Here is a 21,734-nt window from a genome sequence, read left to right on the forward strand (position 1 = left end):
AGGGCTTAAAGGAGTTGCGGTGCTAAATGGCACCGGACAGGGAGCCAAAGGGCTCAAGAAGTTGTGTTGCTAAAACCGAAGAAGAATCGGTATCGGGAGAACTTACTTCGCCGGGGAACTCTTTGTTGGCATTGCCGCGAGACACCACCAGTCGCGGGTCGTCGGGGCACCAACAAACTGGAATCGCCAAACTGACCTCGACACCATGGTGCTGAATGGCACAAGGTCTAAAGTTGCCGCCCAGATTGCCTTCGTACGGGAAGAGCACTAAGTCTCGACCCACAGCTAGCTCTTCGACTGCAATGGTTTGTGTGGATGGTGGTGTACTGGTGGTGTATCGAGGAGTGGTGCTGTAACCTTACTGAAGAAACTAACTGCGTAGTAGTTGAAATAGAGTGGGTGCTATGTACATGAAAAATCCCTCCCCGAAGTAATGCCGTAAGGTAGTGCAGGGGAGGAATCAGGTTCTGGCCAATGGCATTGGTTTTTAGCGGGTTGGGTGATGGCAAGCCCAAACCCGTTCCCTGAGACGTTATGTTATCAATAGTTTTTTTAATGCTCTATAAAAAAAAACCTGTTTTAATCCACCTTATGGTGCAATTGTGCCTTTCTCATTTGTCCAAGCTACGATTGCACGGCTGGTTATGTCCAATATAATGGTGGAAATGTATATTACATATTCAGTACGATTTGCACATGCATACAATGGATCGACATCTACGAACTTGGGATGCTATGTGGCGACCCTGAAACACTTTGAACCAGCGGCGGATCAAGGAGGTGGATCAGAGGGTCGCCGAAAATTTTTCTGTGAAAATTTCATGAAAATGTTAAAAATCTCCCATCTGTGAAAGAGAATTTGTGAACAAAAATTGCTCAATAAATCTGTTACATTACAGAAACAAATTGTGAATGTAGCAACTTTAGCCACAGGATAAGAGCACAACATCTTACTTGGACAAACTTGGATTTTTATGTTTCGAATCTATCTTATGATTTACTAGCACCAACTTGGGGCCAGTTCGACAGTAAGCCCAAATAGTCTTGGTTTTTGCCTTGGGCACTTTATTTAAGATAGGTTGAACAAACCAAATTGTTCTCCTTTTACGGGAATAGCTTGCATAGTGCCGAGCGTTTGGTTCCCTATTTGATCCCAATGCTGTGTCTAAAATATTGTCTAACTGATCCTAAGTACTGACCAAAGAAATTCGGAAAAATCCAACTTTATTCAAAAATTTAGTTTCGAGAGAACAGCGTTTGAAAATTATATGAACTTTAAGACACTCTAGACATATTCACGTTTAATACTCTCTTTAAATATATAAAATTACAAAATAAAATCGATTGTTTACTTAAAGGGCTAAGATTGCCTTAAATAAAAGAGCGTAAACAAAAAACAACTTTATTATTACAACAATACACACACAGGCACTAGAGATTCAGGAATACTATTCGAGTAGCCGAAATGGCAGCCAGACAGGAAAACAAACTCGCCGAATATATGACAATGGTGGTTGCACCAATCGCATCAATTATGCTACCAATCGCGAGAGATGTTATGATCTAGAAACGTTTATATCAGTAATGTTTATACATTAATTATTCATATCAGTGATGAATTCCAATATACTGACCTGAGCTAAAAACAGCATACTGCTAAGCGTCGACACATCTGCTCCGAATCCTCGATTCTGCGTGCAAGGCACATATCGTCCTCCGACCATCTCAAACTGTAAGAATTTTATCAATTACTACTGGAACTGATTGCAATCGAATAAAAATCTCACCGAATTTTTCGTATGATATTCAGAAATCAATAGAAATGGCAGCGAACAAATTGTAGTGTACTTGATACCCATTGTGAAACAGCAAATGAAAATAGAAAATTTTTGCTTGATAATGGCAGTTGCAAGCATTCCAGCACCGTTTAATAATAGGCCCGTAATGTAGACAGGTTTAGCCCTAGAAATGACTACAATTATTGGTTAAATGAAAACCAACAAATTATAACAACAACCTGAACTTTTGAATCACACGCTCGAAAATGACAGAATATACTGAACTACTTAGAATAAATACGGCCATACCCATACAACCGAAGCGAACTCCTTCATTGTAGGATTCAAATTCGATAGAATCTTCGGCTGCCTACGAAAAGCAAACTCTATTAAAAAATCCGTTTTCGGTAAATATTTCAACACCTACCGTCACGTCTCCGAAAAAGATCTCTCGCCCAACAAAATCAGTAAAATACAGACAATAGCTCAGATATCCTAAATGTGAAAGAAACTGAGTGAAATACAGGATTCTCAAAGCTTTCGGCATTCCGATGAGATTAGTGAAAAACAGTTTGATTCCCAGGGGCCTCTCGTAGTCGTCGTTCTCGATGATTTTTCCACTGCTTTTCGCAACTTCGAAACCGATCGGAACGTTGCCACCACTAACGCTAGAGATGCAGAATTCTCGTTGCATTTTTGCCGCCTCAAAATCTGCTCTTCTGATGGGACGAAGCAGTTCGTCCTGTTCCAGCAAAGGAAGTGGAACTTCCCGAAAGCTGGACAATGTAGCCGTGAGCCCAATTAGTACAACAATCACCACCGCGGCAAATACAGTAGCTTCGTTGGAGCCTAAAAGATCTCCAATATTAGTTTGGGACCAATCGACCGAGCCTAGCATGTAGCCTACGAAACCGCCCAAACCTCCGATCATTACGGCTACAGCTAGAACTTTTGGATGATCATCTGAAATGATGGAAATTTGTTTTTGTCAAGCAGTGGACTAGTTTTACCTTCAAAAATACCTTTGATACATATATCCATGAAATAGGTTCGTGCTACTCCGTTGCATGTTTCAACGTTATAATCGACGAGAATCATTCCCAGTACCGTCATCAGAGTTCCCCACCGAAATACGCTACACTGGTTAACCGCACCCACATCTGCGTCACCTAGAAAAATGCCAATGTTTTTCCCATGGGGCAATATCAGCAGTCCAACGATCAATCCGGCACCCAGTCCTAGCAAAACCGGACGCCGACGACCCCAACCTAGCCGAATTTGATCACTGAACGAAGCGACAGCAGGTGCGAAGAAGAATCCCAGTGTCGGCGAAATGGCCCAAATCATAGTCATGAAGGTGTGACTTAAGCCGATTCCGAGCAGAATCGGTGTTACGTAGGCAGTCTGTGCTGCGTACGTAAACTGGATGCCAACAAACAGCAACGTGAGGCGAGTCAATTCGCAGCGGGTTTTCGGGCTAGAAAAATAAAAAAAAAATACGTTTCATTGAGATCTGCATCACTGCACTTATCACTTATCAATTAAAAACTAACTAAAACACTATTTATTGTATCTCACCGGAACACATGAGAGTAATCCTTTTTCTGTAGCTTTGCATGTTCGTATCGCTTTTTCAGTATACATTCCATCAACCGAGCGTCGGAAACTTGCATTCGGTCACTGATGTTAAGATTGTTGCTCATTGTAGGTGCTTCATCGTCAAATGAATTTTTGTAAATTATTAACAGCAACTACCCGGTAACGGATCGGATTAATGTCCGTCGTTCAGAAAAAGCTAGGACATATTGACTTACTCTACGGGGACTGAGACTTTAATCTCCTCAATGGACTATCTGCTATCTGCAGCAGATAGCGGCAATTGATTTCATTAGGTTAAGGTTCGGATATATTCGGTTGATAAGCAGATAGTACCGTGCTTAGAAGTGGTTTGATATTCGGTATAATCTTAATAGCTGTGCCTTAATTCATGCCTGCTCGGGTGCGAAGAGTCGTTCTTAAGCCCGTGTTTAATTTAGTTTAAGATTTAGTGCTTGTCGCTTCGTTATCGCTGCGTACTTACATCCTTGTATCACTACTGAAGTCAGAAAAGCAAACGTAACATTTTAATCATGTTTTCATTACTTTTGAAATTTTCGTTACGACGTATCATCAGAATCCGACCCAAACTTAGTGCAAGACCAGGTTAGTGGGCAGAAAACTCTTTGGCTTGATTTTTTCCCTTTCTTACAAAAGAAAGGTATAGAAACGCTCAAATTTTGAAGATTTTTTTCCGTGGCCTGGAGGAACGAGTCTTGTGTAGCAATCGACTTAGCTCAACAAATCGGGTCAATGCCTGTTATCTAGAAGGAATCTTCAACAGACACAGCTGGCTGCTGGCTCGTGGTGCCGATTATGATAATTACATTTATTAACAACCACCTTCCCAGGGTTTCTTATCTTTTTTTAGTGATAATCGTTCCCTTTTATCTGCTAGCTAGTGCTGAGAGTTTCTTGGCGGCGGTATTTCTCCCGATACGGATGCCCATTTTCATGAGCCATTTAGCTGTCTGCCATTCCGACTGAGAGGTCATCGACGGTAAAATTTTATTAGTTAACCATATCCCGATTTTCTCCGACTACGTGTAGTTTGTTCGTGTTTTTCCTCCGTTGCTAGCTCGCTGACCGTCCTTTGCTGTGTAATTGGTCTACATACAACTTGTCGAAACATTAACCGATCCAGAGATGCCGACCAATTTAATTTACATCTAATTTTAGTTCTCACTAGAACGTTAGGAAATTTTTAAAAGTAATTCAAAACCTTCATGGCAGAGGTTTAAAGAACAAAAACTCTAACCTCGTGTAAGGACCTGAACCGGACTAAGCTAGTGCCGGAATGACGCTAGTTTCAAAAACGAAGACACTAATTATGTTTATGAGCAAACTCCGAGTCAAGCGTGATGTCCCGCATGAAAAGGTGTTCATTTTCTAAGGAGAAAGGGAAAATTGGGTTAAACCACGTTTGCATGAAACGCGCTCATAACCTATAACTAAATTAGTTATGGAGTTTACGTGCCGAGCTCCTCTCATCAGAACCCAATTACAACTTAGTGACAGGACTTATAATATAAATAATTTAGTTATAGATTTGGTGCTCTTTATACGCAAATGTGTTTTTACCCAATTTATTCCTTAGTTGGGGAACATTTGTTTTAACCAGTCTTCCCAAATGAACATCGAACACCATGTTCGCTCTAGTTCTCTGCTCATCCTACCCCATCATTTCGTGTGCAAACTCGAACGCGCTAATGCGTACCAAAACACGAGCACATGTTCGTCTGCACAACCGATTCCCATGGACGTACGCGGTGTTCGTACACACAGGATCTTGATACTAGTTTTCTCTTTCTCTCACCCATCATCACTAGCATTGACTCATTCTGTTTTGTGTGTGCCTTTCTTATGTATGCACACGGTGTACGTACACGGTGTTTAAACCTCAGTTTGCACATCGTTCGCTTAGATTCGGTGTTCGATGCGAACCTGTACACAAAGGCAAAGCATTTTTGAGGTTGAACGCGTGCACGACATTTTGTACATGGGTGCAAACTTGTCAATGTTCATGGGAAGACTGATTTTAACCCAAATATTTCTCCTTAGAGAGAAATATAAAATGGATATTTTTATGTTGGAAAAACCAAATTCTGCTTTTCGAAGCATGACAAAGAAGAGGTGTTTTTCATCCCATTGGTATAGATAATTTTCAATTCTGAGACTTGGCCTGCATGACGTTCAACAATTCCTGAAGAGATAGCAATTTGAGTTTTGCGAAAGGAAAATAATTGGAATCAAGAATCAGAATATATTGGCTCGATTGGCGCGTTCCACATTCATCCAGAAATTTGTGCCTTGCCTTGTCGTCTAATCACTTTCCTGATGGGATAGGAAAGAGAAATGAAAGAAAAAGGTTAGAAAACGGAAAATGACAGCACAATTCAATCAAAACACAAAACAGTAAACAGCCAGAATTCTCCACTCTCTAACGAATACTGACAAGACCAATAACTCTTTACCATACTGGGCTAGCAAGAATAACAAATCCTTGAGTTTGATCTCCCTGTACCTACATAGGTTCATCTATGTATGAAGAAACAAAAATCCGGATACGCTATTGCATTAGTACAAGGCAGTTATATATTAAACGATTTGAGGTTCCGTAATCGGATTCACAAAGATCACACGATTAATACTCAGCACACTTAATATTAGCCATGTGATAATTGAATGTTTGGAAAAATGAAACAAATACTTTTCATTTACGGGCTCACATTCGGCAGAAACAAAATTGTTTCTAAGCAAGTTCTGTAAGCTGCGCCAATGATTCGTATGTTCGGATGCAGCCCAAGAGCGAGTCTTGTGCTTTATCCAGACGTTTAATCTGTAATAATTTTTTTTTCAAAACCTGTGTAATATTTTAAACGATATTAATATGCATCTGGGGCTGCCTTAAACTGAATTGTTTACTACACGTGGCTTCACAGCAATTAACTTGCATAGCATCGATGGTTGCGTCGCCTACCTTGGCCGAATGTGTTTTAGTCACTCACTTTATTCTAAATGGCTATTGCGAGAGTGGACATTCTTTTCAAATGTGAACTTGTGCGTCCAGCATATACTTATTGCTATTAGAATTGACGCAATGATGCAAAATCATTGTTTCACTATGTCATAAATGTCCGGCTTTGATATATGTAATTGGATTTTTGATGTATTTCAGTTATACTCTTATGACTCGCATTGTGATGCTCGGGTTGTTCTCCCTTTGAAGTGCTAATCGTTGAAACCGGTCGGATCATTTGTGGTCTTCTCCCGGCTTTACAATAAAGCTTATTTATAAGATTTCGAAGGACCCGACGAAACGATATTCAGGTGAGACAGAAATTTCAAAAGTCCACCAAAGTAAAGGTTGTCGTTTCCATTTAATAAAATCAAATAACCTTGCTGAAGACAAGATTCTTACGAAAGAATACTGTGCCTATGCACCCGCGCACAAAGAAGAGATAAATGGTGTGGTCACTGATTCGAGTTTGACATTTCTTTATTTATTTATTTAGCAGATTTATGACCATCGGACTTTAGAGCCTAAATGGAAAGGAACTCATCTTAATCGACTATTTTCTTGCCATTCTCAGATAAGCGCAAAAATCACCATCTTTCTAAAACAGCAGTCAAATCTACATTTTTATCGGAGTACTCGAAAAACTCTTCAGTAGCGATGAATGCTCGTTTACATGCGACAATCGGTTCATTGAATCGAAACAAGGTTTGATGGAATCTTTGCTGATGAAGTGTTGTATTTCACAATTTTCTATTCACAATCAAAAAATTTACTTTCAAATGAAGCTCTGGAGCGTTCATCGCCCCGTTAATTAGTTTTGCCAGTGCTTGTTGTATTTTTGGGCAGCATTACACCGTGTCGCTTTCCGGTAGTTGACACCTATCTGGATATGGTAGCAGGTGAACTGGTCCATACCACAGCAGATTTCTTAGTACCAGTTTCTCCTCTTGTTCGATTCTTATGCGCTATGTTACCGATGAGGAAACCAGATCATTGAGGGCTTTTCCAGAAGAGGGCGGACGAGTGAACGGTACAGTGTCTTCAGATAATGATGATCTTTGAAGTCTCAAACTGCACAAGGTATAAAATAAGATCACGTGGCACATTAATAACAAGTTTATTTCAGCCACAACAAGCCAAAAATAATTGAAGCAAATGTTGAAGGCGCCAACAATTCTCTTCAGTACGACCAGTACGACCAGGCACATCTTAAAGTCGTTAGCGTAAACTAGTTTGCAGCCTATGTCCAACATCAATGTAATATTGTGGAAAAATAACATAAACAGCAAAGGTCCCAAGTTACTCTCTTGTGGACGCCAGATTTAAGCAAAAATTATGACATCATCCTAATGTCTAATTTAACTCGTAGAATTCTTTGGGCAAGATATGAATCCATCCAAAACACAAACCGTAGAAAAATGTCTAAGCTAGATTTTCTAAGGCAAATTTTATTAAACGCAGCATTTATATTAGTGTAGATGACGTTCATATACGTTTTAGTCTTCATGTTTACAACACACCTGGACGTGAAACTCATCGAATTTGTTGTAACTGTCCTTTCTGGTATGTATCCATGCTGATCGTACGATATATAGTTCTTCGCACAATCTAAAATCTCACCTCAAACAACAACGAGGAGACTGAGAGACTAACAATCTCACGCTAATTCGCAGCATTCCGTCAATTGCCATCTTTAAAATGGTACATAACTTGTGTCACACAAGAACGATTACCAAAAGATTGTAAATTGAACTCAACGGTCTAGCCAAAGCTCTAACTTGCACCATTCACAAAGAATGGGACAAAATCCTATGTGCATTCTGATTTTTTCAAAAGGTATTTCTCTAACCCGAAAATAAGCAAATGACCCTAAGTCACTACTGTGAGAGGAAGTTACATGAGCTCTCAGCATGTCCAGTGTACAAACAGCACGGAGAGAATCTGAAGCGTTATCTTACGGGACGCTCCCAGCACTCTTTTGCAGAAAAGTTTACTCCGGGGAGAATGCAAAAATTAGTGACTGGCTTGAGTCTGGACAGGTTTGTCTACGGATTAAAGACAGAAGCATCGATGAGCACTATTTGAGGCACAGGGCTACAGCCAGATATTATATTACGCCAAAAAATCTGAATTGATTCTGTGCTGGCACAGAAGACCTATTACGTCGCGTACTCTTTCGGTACGGCGAACAAAAATCGTTTCCAATTATAAAGTTCTCATCTACCCTTTTGTCATGTAGGCAGGGATGCATTGCACCTCAGAGCAAATGAAGAGAATAATAAAAACGCTCTTAACACTTCTCATGCGAACGTCCACTCTTCTCTTTTACAATAAACCTCTTCACTCCGATGTGTGTTACTCCCATGTGGGCATTCTACTACATCGCTGGACACATAAAAGAGTAGAAATAAAGCGGCTCTTTAGAATGAATCTTGGTCCCACGCGCACGGAAACAGGGAAGGCAACCAAAAACATGAATTGTAGTTTTATTCGCCTTTCTTTCTGTTTACCAGTGAGGAGAAGTACAAAAATGTGGCTCTTCAAGGTGACTTTTCATGCGAAATTATGCATCTTTTGGTGCACAGATCTTTCGTTTTTTTTTTTAATTTTCAAGTTTCTCTTTGTGCGGGTGATTTGCACATCGCAGTGTTCTGGTGCTGCTCTTTTTTTCGTCGGTGTGTTCCGCTCTTTGTGCACGCTCTGAGGTTAGGAAGAATCAAGAAGTTGGCGTTTGTTGAATTTATGCAACAATTTACTTGCAAGCAACATCGTCCCTCAAAACTAAAGGCAAATACTCGTGTTCACTATTCCAGAAGTTGGAAAACCAACCTCGAATCACAACTCATATCGGCCGATTGAAATGCTCTCCTTCAAGGACATTGTGGTGAAAGTCGCAAGCTGGCAGCTCAAATAGATGCTATCGTTTCTGCTTCTTATTATTTCATCGTGAAAATCAATACATTATTGCATTATTGCGCATCCGCCGGGATTCCAGTTTTTAGATAATAATTTTCGTGGTTGCTAGGTCAACTGTTTCGACTTTCGTATGTCTATTTCGTAAAGTGACTTTGGATACAACTCATATACCAAATCCTGTTTGGTATCAAGTAAGCGCACCATAAAGACCTACAAATAGAAACCAAATGCTATTATTATTTTATGTGCCTGCTCGAAGATTATCGCAGAGTTCGGAAATCACTCACGATGAACGAAAAGGATGACAGATAAATCAACGACAGCAACGATCGAATGAAAAGATAAACAGAACATTTTTGGAAAATTCAAAATGACTTCCCGAAAACGGTTTATATTTGTAACATTTATCAGATAAGATAAATTAAATTGACGATAATTGAGCCATTCATTGTTCCTCCCCATTCATAAAATTGAAGCGATTTGTATAAACATCGTAAACAAACCGAACGAAATACAACCGACGTCAGTAAAGCTTTTCATTATTATGAAGACAAAAATAGCTCCGACAAGTGACTAGCCATTGTTTGCTAATCTTTATAGTAGTGGAATGTCATCAGGGTTTGGTACCCATTTGAATTTTGTCCATTATCATTGAACAGAAAAGAATTCATACAAATGTAGCGCACCTTTTGAAAGATGTCGAAATTGGTAAACTTTTTGAAGGAGTTGAGAATTTATCGGGTGAAAAACCTCTTTGCAAGTATGGATTTTACAACTCTTTTGCAGTAGACAATGATCAAACCGAAAATCTAATTTTATATTTTATATATGCATTGAAAACGGCACTCCGTATCGATCAGCTAGTTGAGAAGCACGCAGCACGATGAATGAAACATCCGTCCTTCATATTAGACATCATCGAATACTGAAGTCGACTGCTTTCAAATGTGATGACTATGTCAGCCGAGTGTTTTCAGCTTTGGGGTACACATTGAAACCTGATCGCGTAGCCCGAACTTTCCACAATTTTCATGCCATTTTGTGTTTAAACTATTTCTTAGGAATTATAGCAGATGTATTAATACCATTTTATATGCATTTCACAAGTCATCTTGCGTGAAATTAAGTTTCCATTTTAGTTTCGATATTTCTTTAACAAAAAGTTCTTGCAGTTGAAATTTTCGAATCGTGCCACTCAAACACATCAATATTTATTCTTTTATCCAATTTACATTAACAAATACTGTGTGTATTGATAGTGTACCTTAATGGGACCGATCATTTTCCATATAATTCATACATATGACTGCAAACCGGCTCCATCGTTTACTGCATTTCAGTGCAAATATTATCATGACAAGCGATTCAAATTACACTGTTTGTATTTCAAAAATGTCCAGTTTGGAACTAATTACTGTTTTTGGAAGCAGTCAAATTTGATTCTGCTAACTTCATTTTTTTCCAATCCTCCAACAGTATCGTATGCCCGGTATAGACTTTACTTGTCAGGGAGTTATTTGACGGAGAAAGCTATGCATTAAAATTTCCTGTATGCGATTGAAAATTACTTATGGGTTTTTAAATCAAGCGCACAAACAGATTGACTTATCGCTCACTACACTTAGCCATAATAGTGGGGAAACTGAGTGCATTCCTATACTTTTATGTTATAATGCAAAGACTAGCGCAGATTTCTCAATTTTGGACCTAGTGCATAATATTTGCCTCATGCAAAAACTGAAAAAAGGTCGAGTCTTCTTGTATTGATACAAATTATTACGTTTTTCTGAACACAGATTTACACGGATTTTTACAAAAGCTTCGCACAGATTTCAAAGAACACTTCCTGGCATCCCTGGTGCTCATTTATATCAGTTGTTGCTTTTTTACCAAACGAGCAACATCGAGACTATAATGTCTGGAAGGTACAACAAGATGCTATGGATTTTCGGCAACGTTAGCATTTGCCCACACTCACATCTAAGTGATACGATCAGATATCCAATATGGGCAGTATTTTAAGAGAGGTTCCGCTTGTCCGTTCAATCATTCATCAGTCGCTTGCCAAACGAGCAACATGATGACTATGTCACCCGGGCGGTCCAACCATTCGTGTACATGCAAATTTTCAAATCTAACAGGGTGAAGAGCGCACAATCAACTTTGCACACAGCAAAGAAACTGATGCAAGTTTTACACGTTTTAACTGTGTGTGAGTTAATGCCACCACTGCGGAAATTCAAAGTAGACGCTATGTATGCAGCGTCGCCACAATTAAATCTGTACTGCGAGTCGGAAATCTTTTCTATCTGTACTTTACAATAGAAAAACCTGTACCGGAAAGCATTAACAACAACAAACAAATTTATTCTGATGTACTTGTTTTTCATTCATGACGGCGATATGCTGAATTGGAGCTGCACGAAAAATAAATTGTGAATTCTTAAACAATCACGTTTTCACGTTACGAAATTAGGATCATGAACAAAAATCATGTGTTTCATAATCATGTTCAATTTCTCGTCAGTAACGCCCGCATAGCACTTTTATTAGTTGAGATATTTTGTTTTGTTTTGTGAACTTGAGTCACGGTTTCCGCCATGTCCGATTTTCTGCATGTGACTAGCTCACATACAGAAAATCGGACATGGCTTCATATCATTATTACAATTATTCATAAAACCAAAGGTTGATTCATGCTTTTATTCATAAATTTAAGAACATTATCCCCCACTATACGACGTGAACTGATTCATAATTTATTACTATTGATCATAACATGATTTTTGGTAGTAGTGAATTAGTTCACATAATCCTAATAATTTCTAGTGAACTATTTCACGAAACTAGTTTTGGTAAAATAAATATCAGTAGTTTTTAGCTTAATATAATTTTTAACATAAAACATTTCATAAACTGCATTCATCTGTTCCAAAGTTATCGATGATTATCACAAATATTAAGGTACGCGAATTTTGAGCTTTCACTCGTAAATCAGTCGAAATATTTGATGGTTATAGATAACATATAAGGGTAACAACACTACGCAAAGACGTGAGTTACACTAAACATCATTTTTGACTCTCGATCGAAACAATTTCTTGGGTTTTCAACTTATTCGGCAGAAGGAAAAAATCTCACTCGAAATGTTCTGCAACCGACAGGTCTGGAATCCTATTTCACATTTCTTTTTCCCCGGATTATCAGTATTGAAAAACACTTCAAAAGCAATATTATGGCCTATTTTCGGCCCTTCTTCAAGCTGCAAAATGTCAGAAAAACCGATTTTTCTTTTCACCTGCAAGAACTTCGCCATTTGATGTACTAACACCCTTATCTACGTTTTTTCTGGTAATGATAAAGGCCGTGAAGATGTTGGGATCAAATTCTAACCTCTTGGGAGGTGATTCGTTTTGGCATGAGGGTGATAACGTGTCAGGCACATGGGGATTAGGGTGGGACAAAAATTAGATTTCAGCTCCGAGCAACTTTTTAGTTACTATTTGGGTCCTAGAACAACTGTGCAAATTCTTAGCTCGATCGATGAAACTATATTTTTGCGCCCACTGTTTAAAGTTTACATGGGATTTTGTATGGGAAAATTAACTTTTACAAATTAATTCCTCCAGGAGTCGCCCATTACTTCCTAAAAATAAATCGTTACGTGGATTTTATAGGAAATTTAACTAAGAAACAAAGTCTCGAGAACCACGAAACGATCTGACGCTTGAGAAAAAAGTTATTAAGCAGAAACCGATTGATGCTCTGACGATTGATAAAATATTCATTTTTTCTAGCACCACTGCTATTGGTTGTCCAATTATACGCAATTTTGTTTTAATCCTCTCTTAATATGTCTAGATCGTTTATCTATACTATTTGGACACTTCGCAAGGTTTTGAGGGATAAATTGAGGCTTCTTTGTACATAATAAGAGAAAGTAAAATTTTTTGTACATAATTAGAACGTCAAAAGCAGTGATGCTATGAAAAGTAAAATTTTCATCAATCTTCAGAGTATCCATCGGTTTTAGCTTAATAACTTTTTTCACAATCATCAGATCGTTTTGCCGTCTTCTAGACTTTGTTTCCTTGAGAAATTTCCTATAAAATCAGACATCTACTTATTTTTAGGAGATAACGGGCGACTCTTGAAAGAATTAATTTGCAAAAGACAATTTTCCTATATGAAATCCCATGTAAACTTTAAACAGTGGGCGCAAAAATATAGTTTCACCGATCGAGCTAAAAATTTGCAGAGTTGTTCTGGGAGCTAAATGGGACCCAAAAAGTTACTCGGAGCCAAATTTTATTTTTTTTTCATATAACCATGTCCCACTCTAATGGGGATGCTAGTGAGAGATGAAATTAAACATCAGTGGCACTTCGGGAGCGAAGTCCATTTAATTTTGTCAACCACCATTTTCTTTGAATGTCAGTACTGTAAACATTTTTCGTCAGGATAAACACGAATTGATACTGCTTGTAAAAATCCTAAAGAAAAAAATCGATAAGTTCTCGCGATAGAAACAATTGAACAACAGCTGAACGCATTTGGTCCCGGTTCCATCGGTTCGCATCAGGACAAGTTTTTCTGAGCTTGTAAAAAACACAATACTTGAAAGCATCAATCTCATCAAAGTTCAACTCCAGTTCGTTTTCAAGCCAGAACAATTCGATCCGTTTCGGATACGTCGTCCCTTGGTTTGGGGCCGTTTGCTATAGACGGCCGCTGCTGCAGAATCGACGGCTGGTTCTGACAGAAACAAATTAAGATATCAAACGACATATACCACGTCGCACGTTCGGTTTGGACAGGCACAGAGAAAAAAAAAACCTGTTTTAATCCACCTAGAGGTGCAATTGTGCCTTTCTCATTTCTCCAAACTGTGATTTAATAGCTGGTTCGTACAATATAACTTTATGGAAATGTCTTTCATTCTTATTACACTTGGTAAGCATATATAAGAGCACCTTTTTGCATTCATCGCGGTATCGGTTTGAATCGGAGTTTTCTATGTGATCGACCTCCACAACCCGTAACTCCGGTGCTGGAAGTCGGATGGAGATGGAATTTAATGTCAGTTTCTGGGGACGCAACACTTTTCATTTGAGACTAAGTTGAGCAAATCTAGCCATTTTCGAGAAACCAATATAACCGTTATTCTGACTTTGGATGCTTCCGGATCCGTCGATGGTGGCCAGTGTGGCCAAAGAGACTTTGAATGACTGTTGGGGACCTAGATCTACAAATTCAACAGTTGTGTTTACATTTTGGAAAAAAAATCACCTTTTTACATTCATCGCAGAATTCGTTAGAATCGGGATTTGCTGCGTGATCGTACGTATCACCCTGTAATTCAGGAACCAGAACTCGGATCCACACAAAATTCAACAGCAGCTGATGGACCTTTCATTTAAAATTAAGTTTGTCAAAATCGGTTCAGAAAATTCAGAGAAACCGATTTGGAAAAATCAACAAATTTTGTTTTGTAACCATACTCTTCAACTCGTAATTCGGAACAAGATGTCGGTTGAAAATGAAATTCAATAGCAACCTATGGGAATATTATACCTTTCATTTGATCTTAGTTTGTAAAAATCGGTTCAGCCATCTCCGAGTAACCGATGTGGACATTTTGTTAACAAATCCGCACATACACACACATACATACACACATACACATACACACATACATACATACACACATACATACACACAGATATTTTGCGATCTCAGCGAACTGAGTCGAATGTTATATGAGACTCGGCCCTCCGGGCCTCGGTTAGAAAGTCGGTTTTTAGAGCAATTGCATAATCTTTCTATATAAGAAAGGCAAAAGAATAATATTTAATTAGCTTAATAAGCATGAGTTCAATGTTATCTTCATGTGATTATAATTTGGAAAGGTTGGTGGAATGCGTTTGAACGTGTAGGGAATGGGGGTTTAGTAGAGTGGGTGTGGAGGATGCGTCAGAAATCCTTCATCTTATTTCGGTATACGGGGTGGATGAAGGAAATCTGGGCGTGAGGGTGATCCAAGAAGAGGGGAGTGATGAAGGAGGGAGGTGTAAGGGCAAGGTGGGGAGGGGGGGGGAAGGGGCCGCTTACGCAATACTCAACTGCATATTTTGCCTTCCATTTGAGACTTGGTTTGAGAAAATCGGTTCAGTCATCACCGATGAACCGATGTGACTTTAATTGTGGAATATGCCCGGAATTCCGGACTTCCGGAATCGTCGATAGTGGACAATATATTCAAAGAATGTTTGATTGGCAATCAGTGATCTAGATCTACGATTAGAAGTAATTTGATGACCATTTCAATAGTTTTTAGCCTCTGAGGTATTACGATTGTACCGATTTATATGGGAAATTCCAGTGTATCCTTACTAACACCCCTGTAACTCCGGAAGCAAGAGTCAGAACAGAATGAAATTCAGCAGCAGTCAATGGCATTACTGTATCTTTCATTTGAAATTAAGTTCGTAAAAATCGGTAGAGAATTCGTTGTGGAATGGGTGTGATATTAGCTTAGGAACTTGGCGGGTTCCCCGAGGGCGTCATGAACCGTCATAGGTGGCCAATGTGGTCAAAGCTGCTTTGATTGATCATTAGTGATCCAGACCCGCAAACTAGAGTAATGTTACATCAATTTTAATATGTTTTACATCATTTGAACATTATGGTGGTACCAGTTTATATGGGAATTTGCTGTGTGACCGCACTCTTCAACCCGTAACTCCGGAACCGGAAGTCGGATCAACTAAAAATTCAATAGCAGCTTATGGGAGCGCTATACCTTTCAGATGAAACTAAGTTTGCGAAAATCGGTTCAGCCATCTCTGAGAAAATTGTGTGAGTTTAAATGACACACACACACATACACACACACATACACACACACATACATACACACACACAGACATTTGCCGATCTCGACGAACTGAATCGAATGGTGTAAGATACTCGGCCCTCCGGGCCTCGGTTAAAAAGTCGATTTTTACAGTGATTGCATAGCCTTTCTTTATATGAGAAAGGCAAAAACACGCCAATTCAATGTAGATTGAAATCGTTTCCAGATTGGATGCCGATTGCACATTTTGAGCGGCGAAAGTTTAGCGATTAACCAGTTGAGCCATCATTCGCCGGGCTAGACATGAGCAGGGTCAAACTGAAAGTGGTACTTGGACTGTTCAACCAATCCGCTCGCGAACATTGCCATATTACAATACTCCTCCTAGCCAGCTGTAAAAGAGAGCTGCACAAGCGTTTAATCCGAGATTAGTTTCAATCGAAACCGTTCATTCCGCCGAAAGGCGCAACCGACAGTGGAGTTCCCGCACTAAAACTCATACCGAAATACGTCCAATTCTCGGTTGATTGCACCCCAGCCTTTAGCTTCTGCCACTGTTTGCTGATGATTATTTCTGAAAACGAAACTTTATAATGACATGAAAATAACCCGACATATTCCATTAGCAAACAAAATAAGTTTCGGCCGATAGCTGGTTGGCTAGTTTGTAATTACCTGCCACAAAGAATAACGTTTATTCGATTACAGTGCTGCTGTTTGTGCGCACCGCGTTCATTAACTAGCATAAACTGGCCTAACCGAACCCATACTTCATACAAAATCCAGTTGGTATTTTTCCGATGAGATTTTCACTTTGCATCCCAACTTCAGCTTCACGCTGGAATTTGCTGTTGCGGGTTATGGTGGAATGGAAAAGTGTTGCCTTAGTCCAGCCGTCCAGAGCATGATTCGGAGCAAATTTCGCTTGTGCATAAATTAGACAGGATGTGAAAGGTAGGAAATGCAAACAAAACTTAGCCGGAAAATTAATTATACAATAATAGTTTATGCTTCGCTGCCACTGTAAAAGTTTTCCACCGAGCAAACAACAAGTTTGAATGAAAATCAACATTTCACTGGCATGTTGATTAGCTGGGCAATGAGTTGAAAGTTGAAGCAGTTGTCGCGCTCAAGGTGCGGGTTCGGTCACTATATGAGCGTCACAACGTGTTAAAAATTACTAGTGATTCTGAAGGGCTAAAGATGGTCTGGTAGATCTACTCATCGAAGTTGATGATTGATGATCACTGCTGCAGTGCATAGGGTGACCATATCAGACGAGTAAAAAACCAGGACAGTCGAAAGGGTACTGATTCCCCCCGTTACCTCTCAATCGACATTGCCTTTTCCGCATGTTTCGGCAGTTAAAAAGTTCTGGGGTCTGGCAGGCAGAGTTTGTGCAGTAAAAAGTTATGGGAGTCTGGGAGGAAGAGTTCTGCCAGAAAGTCTTTCATCGGAATTCCACAGTGACAGTTCTTATTACACCACCATAAGCAAACGTTTAATGCTGAGATGGTCTGTGCAGTACCGGCGAGGAGTTTTCAGTACTAAAAACACGATATGGACGTAAATCAGAAACATCAGTGATCCCAAGTAGCTTCCCTGCGCTATGCCTGGCAATCTCCATTGACAACCAGTATCTCTCGACTTGAGAGCTGCAAAACCTACCGTTGTTACCAAAAATTTCTCCGTTTAATCGATTATTTTATGAAAAAGTGCGGATAGCTTGGTGTAAGTATTATCAGTTTGAGCCCGAGCTTGAAAAAATTGACATCCCTGCGTGAACTTTGAAGAAATGTTTAGTTCGAAGCGGGAATCATTCTACACAGCGCATTCAGGTTCCATTCTACCTATGAGAGGGATTATTGAGCAAAAGTGTACCAGATATAGATTGTGCAGTTCACTTACGCTCGAAAACGTAGAAGATGCCAGCTTCTGCCTTCAAACTGTCCACATAAATTTCTCCTAAAAACAAATAAATGCATTGGTTGGTGAAGGAATTTATATTTCCTCTGCACTCAAGCGTTCCATTCTACTTGAAGTTTCAGTCATTTGGGAAGTTAATGAATGAGGGAGACGGTGAATCTGAATTTTGGTTTCGGTAAATACAAGCAGAAATAAGTAACTGATTTTGAAATTTCGCAGCACGTATTTAAGCGCGACATCACATACTCCCTGTTATCTGGGGTAGGATGCTAGACTCGGCGATTAGTCGCTGTTCAGCGTCCAGGCGTGAAGGCATGTTTATCGTCCATTAGATATTTCACACGCATTTTATTCGATACTCCTCAATGCATTACCTGCGCCGTGGAACTTTTAATATTATCAATGTCTAAATAAAAATAAATGAATCGAATTTTATTGTATCTTGTATACGCGATTTGTTGCTTTGCGTAAAGATCTTATTTCTTGTTGAAAATCTATTTATTTCATTGCTTCTTGTTGCTTGTGGATCACTTAGTCCGCTTTCTCTAGGTTTATCGTTTTCGTTCATGCTATTCTCGCTGTTAATGTTGTATGGGCTTCCACGATTACCTGGTTTGAGTTGCTTGTAGGGCCTACGGGTCACGATCGCGTATCCGTGTTCTTTGTTATTTACTTTATTATCGGTGGTGCTGGCAGTTGTTTGGGAAGTAGTAGGCACATCACAATGATCGTTCACGCTGTGCGTACGTTCTGTTGTTCCAGTATTCGTTGGTGCCTGAGCTGCAACTCCGATGGTTTGAGATTTAGTTGATGTTGATGAAGGGCTGTGTGATGGGTATGCTTGCAGTTGATATTGCTTCGTTAGAGGTTTGTGTACATGGTTTCTCGTAGTGTGTCTTCTTGTGTAACATCGTAGGGCACGCAAGAATCTGTCCTTCATACGTGCACAGCGTGATTTGAGATTTGGTCACGCATTTTGCTTTGAATTGAAAGTTCAGATATGAAGGAATAGGTCACTCGCATTCTCACGAAACAAAAACCGTAGGAAATACCTAAATTTTCTGCGGGTATCAAACTTAAAGGATTCAATCGTTACGTATTCCGGCAGGATGGGTATATTAAATTTATTAATAGTACCCAGGTATAGATGCTCAACGACGTATTGTATGTTGTCTTCCATTGCGTAGCTTTCCGTTATAGCCAAAGTTTTTAATGTTATCAGTAACGAATGTAAGTAACGGTGCTTTATTGTTCACACTGGCTTTGGACGAAATTTATTATTCGATTGCTTTGCTTGTTTGTAGTACTGGTACGGTACATATAGACAGTAGACTTTAGGTAGAAACGTTCGTTTGATTCGCTGCACTGTTGACAAGCAGAGCGACTGATTAGGTGCTATTTTTCTTTTTATGGAATGGATTTCCAGTAAGTACGAAAAAAAAGTCACTAGCATGAGAACTCAAGTAGAAGCAGAAGCACCAAAATGCCGATGTGTCTTTTCAGAGGTACCAAAGGGAATTCTTCGGGTCCCGGATTGAATGACGATTTAAGCGGAGAAGAAGCGCTGGAAACCATTGTTTCATCGATATTGACGAGGCACTCTTAGGAGATTAAAAAAAGCCATCTGAAGGTACAATTGGGAGATTCGACTATATTAAGTGTTGTTTGTCGCATTCCGATTGAGGATGAGTATACGTTGCAGTTATGGTTTCGGTCGGTCGTTACTGCGATCTAGATGCTCTAGATTTTACTATGCTAGTGAAAATCGAAGATTGAATAGATAGAAATATATTAGGCTTACAGGAGAAAAACCAGGACAAATCAAGCATTTTCCTCGACTTCCCAGGACACCAGGACAGTCAATGCAAAACCAGGACATGTCCTGGGAAACCAGGACGTATGGTCACCCTATCACTGCAGAGACCTTCATTGCTGCTTCTTTTTGATTTCAATTGAATAACCTTTATCGAAAAAAGAATTTTCTGTATTTTCCTTGGGATGTTCTGAAGTGACACCTGTTTTTTACGAAACCAGGTAATTTGTAGTGTTTTTCGGAAAAGCGAGGTGTAACGATCGTACAATGAATCTTCTATCAACAAAAATAAAACAAACCAAACGGAAAACCGATGCATCACAATTTTAAACAAAAGAGTAGTTAATTTTTGATTGGTTGAAAACAATAATCTAGTGCTGTTGTTTTGATGGGTTTAGGGACAAAATGTTGAAAGACAAAAGGTCGAATGGACAAAAAGGCGAAAGACAAATGGTCGAAAGACAAAAGGTCGAAGGTCAAAAGGTCGAAAAAGAAAAAAGGTCGAAGAGAGTAAAGGTCGAAAGGACAAAAGGTCGAAATGGACAAAAGGTCGAAAGGGACAGAACGTCGAAAGAGACAAAACGTCGAAAGAGACAAAACGTCGAAAAGGAAAAAAACGTCGAAAGGGACAAAACATCGAAAGGGACAAAACGTCGAAATGAACAAAACATCGAAAAGATGCCATATTGAAAGGCATTAAACGTAAGGGACCTTTTCACGCGGTTTATTATTTCATCGCAGTATTTCTTAATATAGTGTTTTAATTAGAATCATAACTGAATGTAAACAACCAAGACGATCAATTACTGTTATTTACTGTCTGTTACTTTTCAATTGCATTTCATTTAATAACTATATATTTCTATTTGCTTAGTTCGTTACTGTGTTGTGTTTAAATGGACCATTCCTTTTTATTTTTGCCTTCTCTGACTACTATTGACTGTGTATTGTTCTGTTTTCATAGTGATTTGGGGCCTTTGAATTAGTTCGGAAATCTGCGATAACTGCTTCGTTGCCGTCTGTTATCTATCATTCACCAGCCGTTTCATACGCAGCTATACTCTCTTCAAGTAATATCTCCTCAACTTTGAAATCTGCGCCGGTCTTGGCAGTTTTTAAATTTAAAAATAATCTGAATAAAGCTATATTTTTGAAACTACTGGAAATCGATTTTAATTTATATGTTAATGTTAAACAAATAATGAATTCTACCATGAACTTTAATTTTGCTATACAAATTTTAAATCATGAAATATGACGGCGCCGGTGGTTTAATGGTAAGCGTGAATGCCACTCATTCCAGTTAGCCTGGGTTCAATTCCAGCCGAGGTCGTTGAGATTTTTCTGAGGTGAAAAAAATCTTTGGTCACGTCTTCCTTCGGAAGGGAAGTAAAGCCGTTGGTCCTCGGTCCAAGAAATTGGTGGATCGATATCTAGTCCAGGTAGTTGAATCGCCTCTCTGCCGTCGTTAAAGAAAAAGTAGATTCAACTTCTATACTCTTACTAACAAAAATATCCTCCTCTCGTGATACTTGTGGAGTGCGCAGTAGTATATACGGCCTTTAGCAAAAGCAAGTATCAGACTAACCATTCCTTCCCTTTCCTTCCGCGATCTACGTTCGGGCCTGGCCGGCGCCGGTATTGATCAAAAACACTTTAGGATTACCAGGAGTTGCACATTGAAAGATGTTTCGCTACTCCCAAGCATAACTATCTACTGATTCCCTGTGCAACTTCAGCTAGTCCCGATCGATAACGAAGTAGCAGCCAGGGGTAGTCGCACAAGCTCAAGGTCAAATTTTAAATCATGAAATACAATAATTTGAATTT

The 21,734-nt window shown here is 39.3% G+C and overlaps 1 protein-coding gene across 1 annotated transcript; it reads right to left on the minus strand.

Moving 5' to 3' along the window:
* Nucleotides 1–1,431: 1,431 nt before the first annotated feature.
* LOC131688632 (proton-associated sugar transporter A-like) lies at nt 1,432–3,519 on the minus strand. Its single transcript, XM_058973037.1, has 7 exons — nt 3,357–3,519; nt 2,801–3,255; nt 2,206–2,741; nt 2,018–2,148; nt 1,788–1,962; nt 1,635–1,730; nt 1,432–1,563 (listed from the first exon to the last, which is right to left on the minus strand). The coding sequence occupies exons 1-7, from the start codon at nt 3,479–3,481 to the stop codon at nt 1,432–1,434; spliced, it is 1,650 nt and encodes a 549-aa protein (XP_058829020.1). The 5' UTR covers nt 3,482–3,519.
* Nucleotides 3,520–21,734: the final 18,215 nt, after the last annotated feature.

This window comes from Topomyia yanbarensis, chromosome 3, assembly GCF_030247195.1.
Source record: "Topomyia yanbarensis strain Yona2022 chromosome 3, ASM3024719v1, whole genome shotgun sequence".
Lineage (NCBI taxonomy): Eukaryota > Metazoa > Arthropoda > Insecta > Diptera > Culicidae > Topomyia > Topomyia yanbarensis.